The following is a 15491-nucleotide window of genomic DNA, read 5'->3' on the forward strand; positions in this document are numbered from 1 at the left end:
GGACTTCGTCTGTTTCAGTCCAGCAACAGTTTTAGGCAGTCGAATTGTAAGTGCTCTATTCAACAAGTGCAAGCTGCAAAAGCTACATATGTATCTACAGTGGGAACTATGTGATTTTCTTTATGCACAGTTAATTATTAATCACACACATTTAACAAGGTACTGGAAACCTTCCTCAGAGATTTTGTTCCATTTTGAAATAATAACATGACGCAGCACAGATATGTCAGCTGCACATCCATGATGTGACTCTCCCGTTCCAACACATCCTGAAGGTGTTCTATTGGATTAAGATCTGGTGGCTCTGGGGGCCATCTGACTACAGTGAATGCATTGTCATGTTGAAGAAACCAATTTGAGATCATCTGAGTTTTGTGGCATGGTGTGCTATCCTTCTGGAAGAAGCTATCAGAAGACAGGTACACTGTGGTATTAAGCGAATGAACATGGTCACCAAAAATACTCAGGTAGGCTGTGGTAATTCAGTTGGTACTGAGGGGTTTCAAGTGTGCCAAGAAAATATCACCACCATCACTAGCCTGAACTGTTGATACAAGGCAAAATGGATTCATGCTTCTGTGTTATTTGCGCCAAATTCTGATCCTACCAACCAAATGTGAGATAAGGCAACAATTTTTCAGTCTTCTATTTTCTCATTTTGGTGAGCCAATGCAATTGCAGTTTCCTGTTCTTAGCTGACAGGAGTGGCACTCGATGCAATCCCCTGCTGCTGTAGCCTCAGTTTCCTGCGCACACTGTCGTCTGCTGCTGCTGTAGACATTCTGCTTCAAGGTTTCTCATCTTGTGCATTCAGAGACGTACTTATGTTTACCTTGGTTGTAATGAGTTACTACTGCCTTTCTGTCAGTTCGTCCCTGACCGCTATATGTAAACCTAGAGATGGTTGTGTGGGACAATCCCAGTACATCAGCAGTTTCTGAAATACTCAGACCAGCCTGAGCAGCACAGCACCACGCCACAAATCACCTTCTTTTTCCATTCAGATGCTCGGTTTGAACTTTAGCAGGTATATGCCTACATGCCTAAATGCACTGTCACTGTCATGTGATTGGATGATTGTTGGATGACATCAAATTGGATGATTTGATGTCTTGGCTCAATACTAACCTCAGATTTCTAAGTATTTCTAAGTAGAGGATAAAAGTGTCGAATATGAGAGTCTTTGACTGAGCTTGGCTTTGACCCAAGTGTTCAAAAAAAGAAGAAAAAAAGAAGAAGAAAAAGCAACACCTAAAACTACCCTCCCTCTCTCTCCTTTTCATTGTGTCATTCAAGATTTGGGCAACTGTCCCCAAGGACGATCTGCATTATCCGCAAACTGTTCAGCTAACTAATTAAAGATGGCAGGAGGCAAAATGTGATTACTATGCGCTCCAAGCTTAACAAAAACTACAAATGCAATGTCAGAGAGGTAGAATTCACAATCAGATCAATACTCAAACATACTGGATGTGTGTTTCGGGATACTCGTCTATGTATAGACCCGACTGCCAAAGTATTTTGTTTTTCTGGCTGACCAAGCAGCAGGAAAAGGGACCCATTGTTACTGCAGTTAACCTGCATGAAACAAGAGAAAACAGATATCCTGGCTCTGTCAAAAGGCAACAAAAATAACCTTCCAATGCCACTGAACAAAATAAAATACAATGTTCCACCGTGTTTAATCCCTATGAAAACAAAGTCTGAGAACAACTATTTAAGTGAATGGAGCAAAGAAAGCCGCTAACCCAAATCCTCTGTAGGTGTTTAACCTAATAATGCCTGAATTAATTGTGACAGGCACAACAAAATGGCTTGGCATCCAAAGACAAAGTCATACAGAGAGTTGGCACCAAAGTACAAGTACACATGCGTTGGCACCAAACAGCAGCCTGGGGTCCAACGTTTCCCACCGGTGGCTTTGACAGGGTCTCAGGTTGCGTGGTGACAGATTAGCTGCCACCAGTGAAAACACAAGCGAGCATGTGGGGAGCGTGGGAGGAGAGGATAGGAAGAGATAGCACAAGAAGGGGGTGTTTGGGGGTGGTGGCAGCAGGGGGACCTGAATACAGCCAGAGAAACAGAGAGACATGTGACAGGAAGCAAGCATCGCTACAACTCCATCACAGAGTCAATGGAGCAGAGGAAGTGGGAGTGATGGAAGAGTTGGTGCAGGAGGAACCCAGTAGAGGAAGTGATGCTTGTAAAGTTTGCTGCTGTTTTCAACATCCAGAATCCAGTTTCTGACCTGTTTACTGAACATGTTTACTTGGAATGCCTGAAAACGCATTATTACTTATTATCAACGAGTACTTACACATGCAATCCTTAATACAGGCCTGCTTAGGTACCAGAGCTGACAACCAAACACATGGGTAAGCCAGTTTTTTTATACAAACATTGAGTGAAAAACAGAACTGCATAAAGTTCAACTTATCTCATCGTCGACAGTAACCTGGGATTGCTCTCTTTTTTCTTTTTTTGCCAAAAACTCTCCACAGTGAATGGACTGGGTAATAATATATCTTCTCTGTGGTGAGCGACGAGAGAGATTTTGGCATTGTCAGCTGTGTTATTGAAATAGAGTGCATCTTCTTTCCCCTGGAAAACACACTGAGGATGTTGCTATGGGGATTTTTTGTCAAAAGCATAATGATGTTGTTTAGATGTGGCCATGTGTTTCAAAAGGCCTCTTTCCTCTTTTCTTTCCTGCCAGAGAAGAATGAAAGGAAATGTTCTCAATGGGAAATGCATGGTCTTGCGTAGTGAGCTAGTTAGAGTATGGACACATCCAGCTCATTGTGTTTCAAGAAGAAAAGCTGAAAAGATGTATTTTATTATAAATCATAGTGAAGCACAATAAGCATGCATGCCGTATGTATTCACTCTTTAAATTGCAAAAAAAGAGAACTGCATTCTCTAAACATGTATTAAATCACTTTTTGCAAAACGTTAGACAAAACTTACGGATTTGATCAAATCTTCATGCAAAACTCTAGAAACACACTCACTAAAACAGGTTATGAACTTGTGATACATAATGTTAACCACATGCAGAAGAATTCAAACATACAGCACATAGCTTCCACACAATAGCTCAAAATTATCCACAGTTGTTGCAAATGATGTCACGAACCCAGATCAGAGTCCACAAACAGCTCAGTGATTTGAAGACTGACCCCAGTGATGATAGAAGCAACCAGTGTGCAAGAGGTGATGGATGATGAAGAGTAAGAACAAGAGCAGCAATTTTAGATAAAATTTGAGGAACTGCGATACACCTCGCTCATGGAATGACAATGAAGGAGGCAGGGCAAAGAGTGCAACCCAATCACAGCTGATTCTCCGTGGCCACCATGAACAGGAGATCAAGAGAAGAGAACAGGCCATTTAGTTTGTGGATCATCAGGTTTTTACTGACGCTTCAGTACATCATGTTGCCAGTATAAATGTGTGTGTGAGTGCCTGCGTGCGCCCTCTTTGTCACTGTTCCCTTTTTGTAAACGGCCACATAATGGTACCATGTCCTGAATGCCATATTTTCTATTTTTTCCAGTGAAGTGCGCCATGAATGTTCAGTAGACTTTTTTCCCCCGTCTGCTTCTTTTATTTTTGTGAAAAAAAGAGTCGTTATGAGTGATTCACTGTTTGGTCTAAGTGGTTTAAGGAATGCAGCTTGAAAATTGTGTTATGTGTTTACTGCTTAAGAAAAGGGCCCAAGCATTCAAGAAAAAATCTCTTCTGAGTAAACTCCATTCAACAGCATCGGGAAAACCTTTCAAAATAGGAAATATTTGAATATCATATTGAGTACTTATTTTCTCAACAACTCTGTTGCAGGTCAATAGTTTACATTATTCGGCATTTAAATATTCATGCATTTACTTGTTCAGAAGATGGCATGGTACAGTACTGAAATCCCCAATAGTTTTTTTCTTCTTAGAGAAAAATTAGGGCAGCTGTGACATAAACGTTTCCCCTTGTGGTGGTCTGGTAAATGTGGTAATCGCTGTATTTTAAGTTTAACTCATTTTCCAAAAAGACAACAGAAAATACACAGTTATATATAAACTTGACTCTTAGTTTTCTGCATATATAGTGAACATATAGTGCAACAGCCCCAACACCAACTAGTCTTTCAGTTATGTATCCATGACTTCAGTGACTTTATGACTTCATTTCACTGATTTGCATTCATTTAATGGGAACATACTTTATCTTTAATCAAAAATCATAAATACTACTTGGTTAACCGAATCTAACCTCAAATTTCATCCATGCATTATAATTATTTACAATGCAGCAACATTTGTCTCCATAAAATAGGAAATAGAGTGCTGGTTATAAAGTGTATTTCACATATAAAGCTATAATTAGCTTTAATATTCATACAGCACTGTATTTTATGCCTTTAGGAACCAGGAATAGAAGCAGTAACCTTCCGACTATCAGATGGTCCTCTCTACCTTCTAACCCATATCCCCATAATGCCTCAGTCCCCAAAGTATGAGTAATACCTAAACTACAACACACACACACACACACACACACACACACACACACACACACACACACACACACACACAGAAGTATCTTTGTCCCCCAGACAGTGCTATTGAAGTCTTTAATCAAGACTAATGTGTAATGTCCCATATGACCACCATTAATCATTTAAAGCCGGGCAACAGTGTTATTGATCAATGCTATACTTCAAAGCTGGCAAAGGTGTGCATGTCTGTCTAGCACAGTTTGCTCTGTACAACAGGTCAGGCCTTAAATATCATATATGATGACATTCATGTTGCTTTTATGAAAATGGGGATATAATGTCTCCTCTGTCTCTGTTTTACTGCCAACTTTGAATGAACTGTGATGGAAAGGAAAAAATGATATGGTATGGCATTCAAGAGAGGCTGAACTAACTCTCTGATATATATGTTGCATGGGTACAAAACTAATAAAAGCCAAAATACAGTGTACAGTGCAAAAGTACTAAGATTTCCACAGAAGTGACTCTTTTCTTGGAGCCAATATTCACAAAGAGGAATATTCTGAAAATAAGCTTTGCAGGGCTCTTCTTTCGAAAGCTATGATGACGGTCTGACAAAAGAATGTAAAATCTATGCTGCTTACATTTTGAATTCAGACAGTTTGGTCCCCGTGGCTGGCAAGAGCACAAAAGAGATAGCCTCTAACATCAGGGGAAAACAAATTCAGCTGAAGCTCAGGTGTTCGTGCAGTAACACTTCATTTACAAGTTGTACAAATATAAAGGGACTTTGACTCTGCACACAGGCAAACAGAAGATCTCCTCTGATCTCTTCCTCAGTAGATTTGTACTTGTCCTGCTATAGCCAAGTTTGCCTGGGACAGCGCCAAGCAGCTAACAAACAGCAGTTTATTAATTGGATCTGGTAGCTTGTTTATATTGGTAAGGACTGAGATCATTTCACACTTGCCATGGAACAGGTGTGCTCTGCAGCAGTGCCAAATGAGCAAACTGCACGGGCTCAGCACATTGAAGCAAAAAAATAAAAAATTACATAAAATTTAAAAATGAGCTTTCACCAAAAAGCTGCAAAAAGAGGAAACACTACTGAGCTCTAGGGCTCTCCACATTCAGATGTATCCGATTCCTGAATACCAGCACTAAATTGTTCTTGTTCTCATTTGCTTCATTCTGGAAATTTCACTCCATTTAATGTTTTTACTACATTTTCCCTCTAATTAAATTCAGTTGTGTTAAGGCTTGCTAGACGAACCGCTTTTACTTTGATTATAATCTTCAAACCTTAAGCGTGATTTTGAAAAATTATACAAAAGACTAAATTTCAGATGCACTAGACATGAGCCCAAGGATATTCCCTGAAGTTTTTTGTTAAAAATCATTATGATTTGGATAGAAATGAAAAGGCCCTGAGGGTCTAAACATTGCTTAGGACAGACACTGACTGCTGTTTCTGAAAATGAGCTATACCTTTAAACAGTCATATCCTGAAGTCCCGTATCAGAGACAATCACAGAATAAATATCTGCAAAGTTCAACCCTATTTCTAATCCTATGGCCTATGATGACTATCCGGTGAAGAAATATGTACTGACAGGCAGAATTGCAGATTTGGTTTTAAAAAAAAAGTTAATTTGCACAGCACCTCAGAAGCACATGTTGTGTCTGCCTCCACCAAACGCTGGAAGCAGAGACAATGTGTCTGAATCTTAAATATTGCTGAAAAACCTCAAGGACTTCACTACACTCCAAACATACTTTTTGTCCTAAGCGCCCTCATCTTTCCTTCTGCCCGAGACTCAACGGATGCGCCCTCGACATAACAGGCACACGTAGAGGTCAGAGACCACCTGTTCTGAGCTGGCTGAACTGCTGAAGCGATATCAGAGGACACATCTGGCCTGACACGCCGGATGGGAAAGGCAGCATGCTTCCAGGCTGGTGACAGCCAGTGACGGATGACTCACAGCTGATGCTGAGGTAACAGAAGGTCACATGGTGAGCAAGGAATGGAAGGGTTAGTTGGGACAGTGTTTTTCTAAGGAGGGTTTAGTTTCTGGAGAGGGGCATGAGCTGATTTCTAGTTTGTTTTGCAAGTGTTTTGAATTATCGAAGCGTGGAGTGGCAGAGTACCTAGGGGGTGTACGCTAACTCATTTGTTCATCTGCTCACATAATAGACCACTTGCTGAAATCGCTCCTTAAAATGGAGAATAAAGATGTGAATCAATATTTGATTTCTAAATTTAGAAAATGAAAAACAATAACTGTTGTCGGTCTCGCACACAGCTCTGCATTTTGAATCTCAAAAGTCCAATTTGAGTTTGTTCTGAGAGTTAGCAGTGACAAGGGGGCCTCACCAGTTCTGAACAAAGTCCATCAATTCAATGTCAATATCCGTATCCCAAAGCAGCAGAGTAAAATATTATGTCTCCACTCCGTCTGAATAACAAATATTGACAGACACAAGACCTGAATCGGTAATGCCATCATTCTTGTAAGATTCTAAATTTCCCCCGGACATGTAACCTGGTTTTTCTTTTGGCTTTACAGCTATCCTTCTTGCCTCTCTCTATATATTTCTTCTCAGTGTAACTCAGTTTGTGCGAGACTTTGTGTGGCTGTATTTACATATTTATGAACTCTACATGATCCTCACCCCTCGTTTCAGAGTTCACAGCGTTATTTTCCACAGTATGGAAGGGAGAGAAGTGATGAGAGATGCTGAAAAGCAAAGAAGGGGAGGACAAGCATGTCCTCTGAGCTCTGTTCTGCCTTATTCTTTATCAGCTTTCATCTCTTAGCCCTTCAGAGAGACTGAACCATAAAAGAATCCAATCACAAGGGGACATATTATTTTCTCCCTCCTTGAATACACTATACCGTATCCTAGACCCACACAATGTCTTGTCCTCTTGCATATGTAACTCCAGGAAGCAATAGTCAGGAGCATGGTTTATCTATTGACTCTGTGTGTGATTAGCATACTAAACATGCAGTTTCCTCTAACCCAACGCACACGGTGAGTATTAAAATGAATCATAAGAAAAAACTCACTCATTTTTCTCCAGCAACAGGATCAGCTGTTCACCTTCTGCAGGCACCAGCAGCTGCAGCGATGCAGGATATCTCTGAAACACAAAAAGATATGAGGTCATGCCCAGAAATCACCAATCCTGCCTGTGGATGTACGTGAAGGTTGAGCTGACGTTTTCGTGCACAAAGCAGGATGGGGCAAGGCACAATAGTGCTAGAGGAACAGGAAGACAACTTCCACATCATTCACCTCCCAAATCTGGAATCAACTTCCATTTCTACCATGACAATCCTTAAGCCTTTAATGGAAACAAATCCACTGAATAGAATTACAATGAATAATATATAGCAGTCAGTGCAGGGATTTGTTACTGTTACTGAGGAAACTGTAGTGTTGCTGTTTAATGTTTCACAGCATATTGAGACAACGCAGGAAACTGTGTATTTTTCAGCATGAAGATGTGTCTAAAAACAGACAATGTTAAGACGCTTTGACAGTGGATTGGTTTAGGTTTTGCAAAATAATAATGGAACAAGGAGGAGGACTAATTAATGGTGTTGTGTGGGAAACCACATGTCACTCAATGACATGTTGCTGCTTTGCTTCTGACAAGGTTTGTTTGCAATAAATTGATAAAGACTCACTTGAAATGGGACTTTTTGTCACTGGTGTATAAAAGCATAAAATCTGCAAAAATGTATTTTGACAGTATTTCAGACTTGGTCCAAAATGTAAGTGTGATTTTTTTGGAAAAGAAGAAGTGTTGCAACAGCTGTAATGATCACGTGACATGAGCAGTTTGGTGTTAATGACGTATGGCTGCAAGAAACCGTCAGGAGATGGTGATAACGCTGTCAAAGTGTCATTTAAAGATTGAATCCTCTATCAAATATAAAAATGTCAATTTCCAAAATATAGCTTTAAGATGAGTTAATGCTTCTCTGAAAATTAGCAGCGTCCTTGAGGCAAAACAGAGGGAAAGAAGTTCCATGCTTTAGAGCCTCGGTTTTGTAAAAAAGGATTCATGAATGTAAGCTAGCAGAGAGGAAAAAAGGGTCAGACATGTTCACACTAAGCAGAAATGGATTTATATTTCCTCAGCTGATATTTTAGATGAACAGAGTGCTCTTTCACGGTGACATTTCTTAGGATAGCTGACCGATGCCTTCGGGGAAATACTCTGCTGGCCAGTCTGAAGCTGTGTGTCTGCAAGTATGTGTGTGGACAATTCATGTCATGTCTACTGTGCAACAAAGACAATGTGTCATAATTCTGCAATACTTTACAGATCCAAGATAACTTCTACTTGGCACACAAGGCAGGTATACAGTAGCTGACCATTTTACACCTGTTCAGCTGCTTATCAACACAAATGTGTAATATACATCTAACCAAGCAGAGACTGAAAATGCCTTGTTGACGGCAGACGTCAGATGTCAGAGGACTATTACCAGCAGTAAAATAACATCTCTCAGATGGGCTACAGCAACAGAAGACCACAAGTGGTGTGACTCCTGCAGGTAAGAACAGGAAACTAAGGCTACAATGCACATAAGGCTCACAAAAACTGGACAACAGAAGACTAGAAAATATTGCCTCGTCTGATGAGTAGATTTCTGCTACAGCATTCAGAAGATAGGGTCAGACATTGGTATGAACAACATGAAAGCATGGATCCATGCGGCCTTGTATCAACAGTTCAGGCTGCTGCTGTTTGCATGATTTGTGGGAGATATTTCTGGCACTCTTTGGGCCCCTCAGTACCAGCTGAGCTGCTTAAATGCCACAGCTTCCTTGAATATTGCTGCTGACCATATCCATTCCTTTATAACCACAGTCTACACATCCTCTGGCGACTGCTTGTAGCAGGACAACACACCACATCACAAAGCTCAAATCATCTCAAAGTGGTTTCTTGATCATGACAGTGAATTCAGTGCAGTCAAACGGCCTGCGCAGTCATCAGCTCTCAATCTGCAAGAGCATCACTGTGAGGTGATGTAAAAGAAATTTACATCAAGGCTGATAAATCTAGGGCAGAGTGTGATGCTATGATGTCAATATTGACTAAAATCCCTGATGAAATGATCAATGTTTCCAACGCCTTGTTTAATTTGTGCCATGAAGAATTTAGGCACTGCTGAAGGCAATAGGATCAGTGTGTGCATAAATCTGCCTCTGTGTTGTGACTTTTACTGCAGTCTCTGATAAGACAATCACAAGCTACCCTTGTAGTAAGTTTAATATGGGACAGCAGGCTGCTTTAACTATTGTCTCTCCTTAACAAAAATGCCTTATATCAGCAGTAGGTGATAGAAAAACATGGCTAATGTAGCTCAAAATGATTAAGGCTTTAAAACGTAGTTTCACTTCCCCATATGCCCAAAGTATGTGACATTTTTGTGATGACTGACTGTGAGGCAGGCAAATAAAGCTGGGAAAAAAAATCCTAAACAAAACAAATCGTTCAGATGGTGACTTCCCTGCACGAGGAAAAGAGTTTGATTGCTCAGGGAGTTCTGAACACCTACACATTTCCCTCTGGAAAGTTTCCTTAAGTTGCAGTAGAGATGCCAAATTTCAAACATTTCCCTTTCCAGCTGTAGTAAGTGGAACAGACAGGGTTTCATAGCCTGAGAAGGCATGTTTAGAGAAACCAGAGAGGGATGATTTGTATATATCTTTTAATCTAGCTTATAACGTGTAGTACATGAACGAAATGACACGCTTTACAAGCTGTTACAGAGGGTGTTAAAGCTGCCAAGTCTTTAACCATCAGGTTAGTGACTTGTAAAACTGTTGAAAGCCTGACTTTTAGGAATAATTTCACAATATGTAGTGCCTAGTGTAGTGCGGCAAGCTCATATTTAACAAAGAAATGAGGACGTGTTTAAAACAAAGGCGAGAGCATGGAAGGAGAAGAACCACAAAAAGGGGCATAACATGGAGGGAAAACATAGCAAAAGAGGGGACTTCTCTACCAAAGGAAATTAAATACACAGGCAACAGATGGAAGCAACAGAGGAAGGAATCATATACTGTAGTTATGTTAAACAAAAAGCCAGACATCTATACTTGGCTGCACTCTGAAAAGCACACTGACATTAGCTCAGTAGCTGGCTGAGTCAGCTTATTACCAATAAGCTATTCCTGCTAAATGGTTTTGAGAGTATTTACCCCAGATGTGAGTTGGCTGAGAGGTCTGCGCTCTTTGCCCTTCAGCAACAGAGGTATGGCGGTCTCATAAGTTTGCGGTCTGGTTGCCTCCCCGCTCTGTTCGGCTGGACTACTTCCTGTGAAAAGATCATCAGCACAGATTAGCTTGAAATTTAGCATCACGCTAAAAACAATACAGATTGCAAACAAATGGGTCAGAAATGTGGGTCAAAGCTGCTGTGTAATATCCTCAATAATTCAAGGACACCATTAATGCAACAAAAGCTTGGAAGGCTCAGACACACAGCAGAGCAGAACACTATTAAAGGCTGTGGTCGGTGCTGCAGAGAAAGAGTAAAAGCTCACTCCTGTTCCTGCGAGTAGATATGCTGTCCCCCAAAGGACCCTTGCAACAAGACCACAGCCACAGACAGAGCATCAATAATAGATGCTCTCACGCAGTTTATAACTCTTCTTCTGCAATATTTCCCCAGATGGGAATGTTTTTTTTTCTAAAAAAAGGTAGGATGAAATTGTCTTTCCCATTTCTTATATATATATATTTTTATCTTTCTTCCTATCCAACTTTGTATAGTAGGTCAGGAACGAGCACCATACTGTGCTGTTTCCTCCTCTTTTCCACATATCATTTTACTCCTCTTCCAAACTTGTAATAGAGCTAAATTACCAAAGTAAGAAACTGGTTAAGCTAATTAGTTTTTAAAAGACTGCTCTTTAGGGACAGAAAGAAACATACTGTATATAGCATAAGATGAAGTATAGTAAACCATATACTATATGCTTACTATATGCTCCAATGCTTGGAGCAAAATGTGGGAATCAGTCACAATTCCCTCTGCTCTCTCGGTGTCTGTCTCAGCTCCACAGAAGACTTGGCTGTCCCTAACGGCCTTACAGAGTATGTGTGTGCTGTTGCAAGCCCAGCAGGTTTCCTGTGTAGCCCAATAAATGTTACAAACCCATAGAGGATTGAATAGCGAGTGTTAAAAGGGGAGGGGAGAGGCTGTTTGAGGTTTCACGCTCCCACTATCAACAAAGTAAAACTGAGAGTGAGTGCGCCGCCTCTATTTACTATACATCTAAAGTCTCGGCATATTCTCTAATCCCTGGAGATTTGCAGTAAAGCATCCGCGTGTCTGCATGTGTAGCGTAACATCATACACAGTGCAACAAGAGTTCAGCAGTACACTGAGCAGAAATGCAACATATTTTGTTGCTCCTCCTCCCGCCTGGAGGCGTTTTGATTTTCAGGTACGTTTGTCTCTTCAAAGTGTGACGATTCTTGTCTTTGAAGACTGACACCTGTGCCATCGTGACTGCACTTCATACAACTTCAAACTGTCTGTGATGGCGGCTGGTCTGTGTTCTCAGCGTGGCCCACACTCTTAACTTAGCCACAGTACATAATAAGCTAACAAGGGCATAAAAGGGACCTCCTACATTTAATGGGATATTTGAACATATGCCGATGGTAGTTTGTTGGTTTTAGTGGTGCACGAAAACCACGTTAGACAGACGGAGCAGCATGACTGAGGCCACAGGCTGCGGCTGGAGTGCCATTAAAAAAGAGCTATAAAAGGAAAGTCAGGCAGACGTCTTGTTAATTAAAGACTTCATCACTTCCACCAGGGTCCCTCACAAATCATTTAGAGCTCTCTGATACTAAATGAGTTTGCGATCCTTAAACAATATCAGTTCGGAGTGGAGACTTCAAGCCTGGGTGAGCTCAAAACAAACTAGTTTGTACAATGTGTTTTCAGCCCACATCTAAGCGTTTCTAATTCTTCTGTAAAGCCACATTCTAACGTGCGGCGAAGAGCTTGCCATCATAAAGAGCAACATACGGAAAATCTTTCCTTGAAGGCATCCATCTCGTTACATTTGTCTCTACACAAAAAGAGACAAAGGGAGTTTTGTGAAATCTAATCCTGCCCATTTTCTCTCCTCCACACACATGGCCAGTCTCTGGGTAAAGTAAGCGTGCTCACTCAATGTTGGACGTAGCCTCCCTAATTCGGGGGGTTTAGATGCCGTTTGATGTTCTGGTAAGCGCTTTGTTTGAAGTACAGTGACCCCTTTAATATGTGAATTAATGAGTTTTTGTAGCATTTTGTGTGTGCTAGGCTTCAGTTTGCAACATCTGCCAAAGCAAACTTAAAAGAAAGTTCCCTTCAAACGGCAGAGAAATATGACATTCATCATCATTCTCACGGGTTTTATCCTCTTTGGGAACCTTTTAAATTCACACTAAAACTGGGTTAATCCCGTATGTTTTCTGAGAGTTCCATGACTGCTAAGCCAACCACAGTTGTACCCCCATATTGGACACAAGGCAGAATTATCTGTGGGTCACACATGAAAAACACAAGTTCTGTTTTGCAGCCAAGATCATCTTTCCCCCACGCTCTCTTTAAATAGCCTCATAACCCAGATTTCTTTTAAAGACAACTCTGTTTTGATGATCTAACAAATATATTTTTCTTTCTGCCACTATTTCATGATCTGCACAGCTGAATGTTACTGGTAGGAAATGGGAATTCAAACAGAGGCCGATGTCCACTTTTCTCAGCAGGGCAGTGAAACAGCCAAAAACATAAACAAACAAAATGAGCCACAATTACTGCAGTCAAATCGAAGAGGCTGCTGGACTCTGGGCAAAACTCTACCTCATTACATAGACTTGGTATTTTACCTGCTGCATCAAAAGGCTTCTCTGATAACTTTCACATCTTTTTGTCCATTTATCTTTTTGATTAAGAAAGGTGTTTATATTGCGGAGTGATTTAAGCAAAGCAGCCAAAGCAGCATGGATTACCTTTTGAAAAATGCATATGTCTGGCTGCTTTTGTATCTGATCAACAAGCAATTTTATTATAGGGTCCCTCTACTGATATGGACAAGAGAATACAAAACATAAGGGGAAAACCAGTTTATGAAGGACATTTAGCAATCTATAGGCAAAATGTTCAAGGAAACACAAGAGAAGATGAACGCCACAGCGGGACTTGAGAGACCTTCTGCAATCAGATTAGCCTCAAACAACATATTCATACAAACTATGTGTAACTTAACGTCTTTATGTTTTGCTGGGAAAACAGGAAATAAGGCTGTGTTTGCCTTTTTACCTAAAAACACAGTTTATGCAATTTAAACACGCTTGAAAGTGAATATTTGGTATAACCATCTTTATCTTTAAGGTACAGTAGCCACAGTTTCTTAGTCAGAGTCTTCTATAAATAATTCACTGCACATCAACTTATTATTAGGTTGTGTATTATATATATTATATGTTGTATAATGAAAAGCTGTAAAAATATTCATTATTGTGCAAACAGAAGAATCACAAAGTGAAGAGCAGCCAAAATATTTCAGACAACGTGACACGAAGAGAAAAAGTCATCAAGCAGGAACTCTTTGAGCAGAGTTAAAAATAAAATCGAGAAAATACAACAAAGCCCCGAAGACATGACTTCAGTTATTTCTCAACACAGAGAAGAGACCTTTAATGCCAGCAGATCAAAGGATAAGAACTCCGATTATGGATTTGATAATGGTGAAGATTTATTGGTCAATATCTGCACAGCGGCTGTGAAACCAACCCTCTAAGCTTCCAATCATCTGTAAATGCCCTCAAAAAGGTGAATCTTGGCCAATAGTGAATCACTGAAGAGGCTTTTAGCTTGAAAAAGGAAAATGACGGTACCAAGCGCATACACAGGGACAACTGCCAAAACGCTGATAAGAAACACACAGCATAGGTGAGTTCAACTGTTACAATTGGATTTGATGGAAATCTGGATCTGATCCAGAACCATTTCTGGGAGTGATTACTGTATTGACTTTCCTTATTGATTACAAAATGGTAAGACATTGACCCAAACTAAAATCCCTGCGTGAGCGTGAGATGAGTGTTGTTATAAGTGTAGGCAGGCTGGCTTTTTTTCATCCTTAACTGATATGAAATTAAATAAAGAAGCGTTTCTCTGAATGAAATACCGAGGCCATTTCCACCTTTGTACATTACACATTATAAGCTTTCAAAGAGTGATATTTTTCATTTTTTATTATGTATTTTTCATCTCTATCATGCATGTAAATTTCCACAAGTACTAAAGTAGTTCCTTTCTTGCTTAGAGTTAGAGGAAGGGATCAATATTAATCTCATCTTTGTTGAATATGAAGCTATAACCAGCAGATAGTTAGCTTAGTTTAGCTGAGTGGACTGGAGATCAGGGGAATGTGAAAGGAATTAAACCAGATGGTTTTACAGAGTTTCATGTGTGAGACAATTTCTTGGCCAGACGTTGTAACGTCTTATGGTCCTGTCATCACAATGAGTTTGCCTGGAAAACAGGTGTGAAGTTACCATGCACAGCCAAATGTAACTCCCCTTAGAGAGCCACAGTGTCATACTACTGGGTCTTTGACCCAGTGTTTCTATGTTTCTGGACTTAATAGTATTTGCTGATTTCTAAATATATAATTGCTTGCCTAGAAAGAAAGTGCCTTATAAAAAAGGTGGATGAGGCTGCTAAACACGATAATCAGTCTCAATATAAAGAAATACATTAAAAAGTGAGGTTGTGCTAGCATTTATTTAATCAGAAGTTACTCAGAAAAATAGAATACCATCAATATATCTTTATGACCGTCTACCATATTACAGCTTATTCAGTAAGACTTATTGCAGAACTCAGCACTACAGCTTTTATTTCCTTTTACAACGCATTTCTTTTTAACACATCAAAGGGAGCATTTTACAGTTCCTACT

General features: G+C 40.2%; 1 protein-coding gene across 2 annotated transcripts in view; it reads right to left on the bottom strand.

The window, feature by feature from the left end:
• Positions 1-15491, bottom strand: part of adam12b (ADAM metallopeptidase domain 12b) — an 88505-nt gene that overhangs the window by 61928 nt on the left and 11086 nt on the right. For both annotated transcript variants that reach the window (XM_005474247.4, XM_005474248.4), the window contains exons 2-3: positions 10721-10836; positions 7564-7637 (exon numbers count right to left, since the gene is read on the bottom strand). In XM_005474247.4, coding sequence (XP_005474304.1) covers positions 7564-7637; positions 10721-10836 — 190 coding nt within the window. The remainder of the gene's footprint in view (positions 1-7563; positions 7638-10720; positions 10837-15491) is intronic.

The sequence above is a fragment of the Oreochromis niloticus genome, linkage group LG13 (genome assembly GCF_001858045.2).
Source record: "Oreochromis niloticus isolate F11D_XX linkage group LG13, O_niloticus_UMD_NMBU, whole genome shotgun sequence".
In the NCBI taxonomy this organism is placed as follows: Eukaryota; Metazoa; Chordata; class Actinopteri; order Cichliformes; family Cichlidae; genus Oreochromis; species Oreochromis niloticus.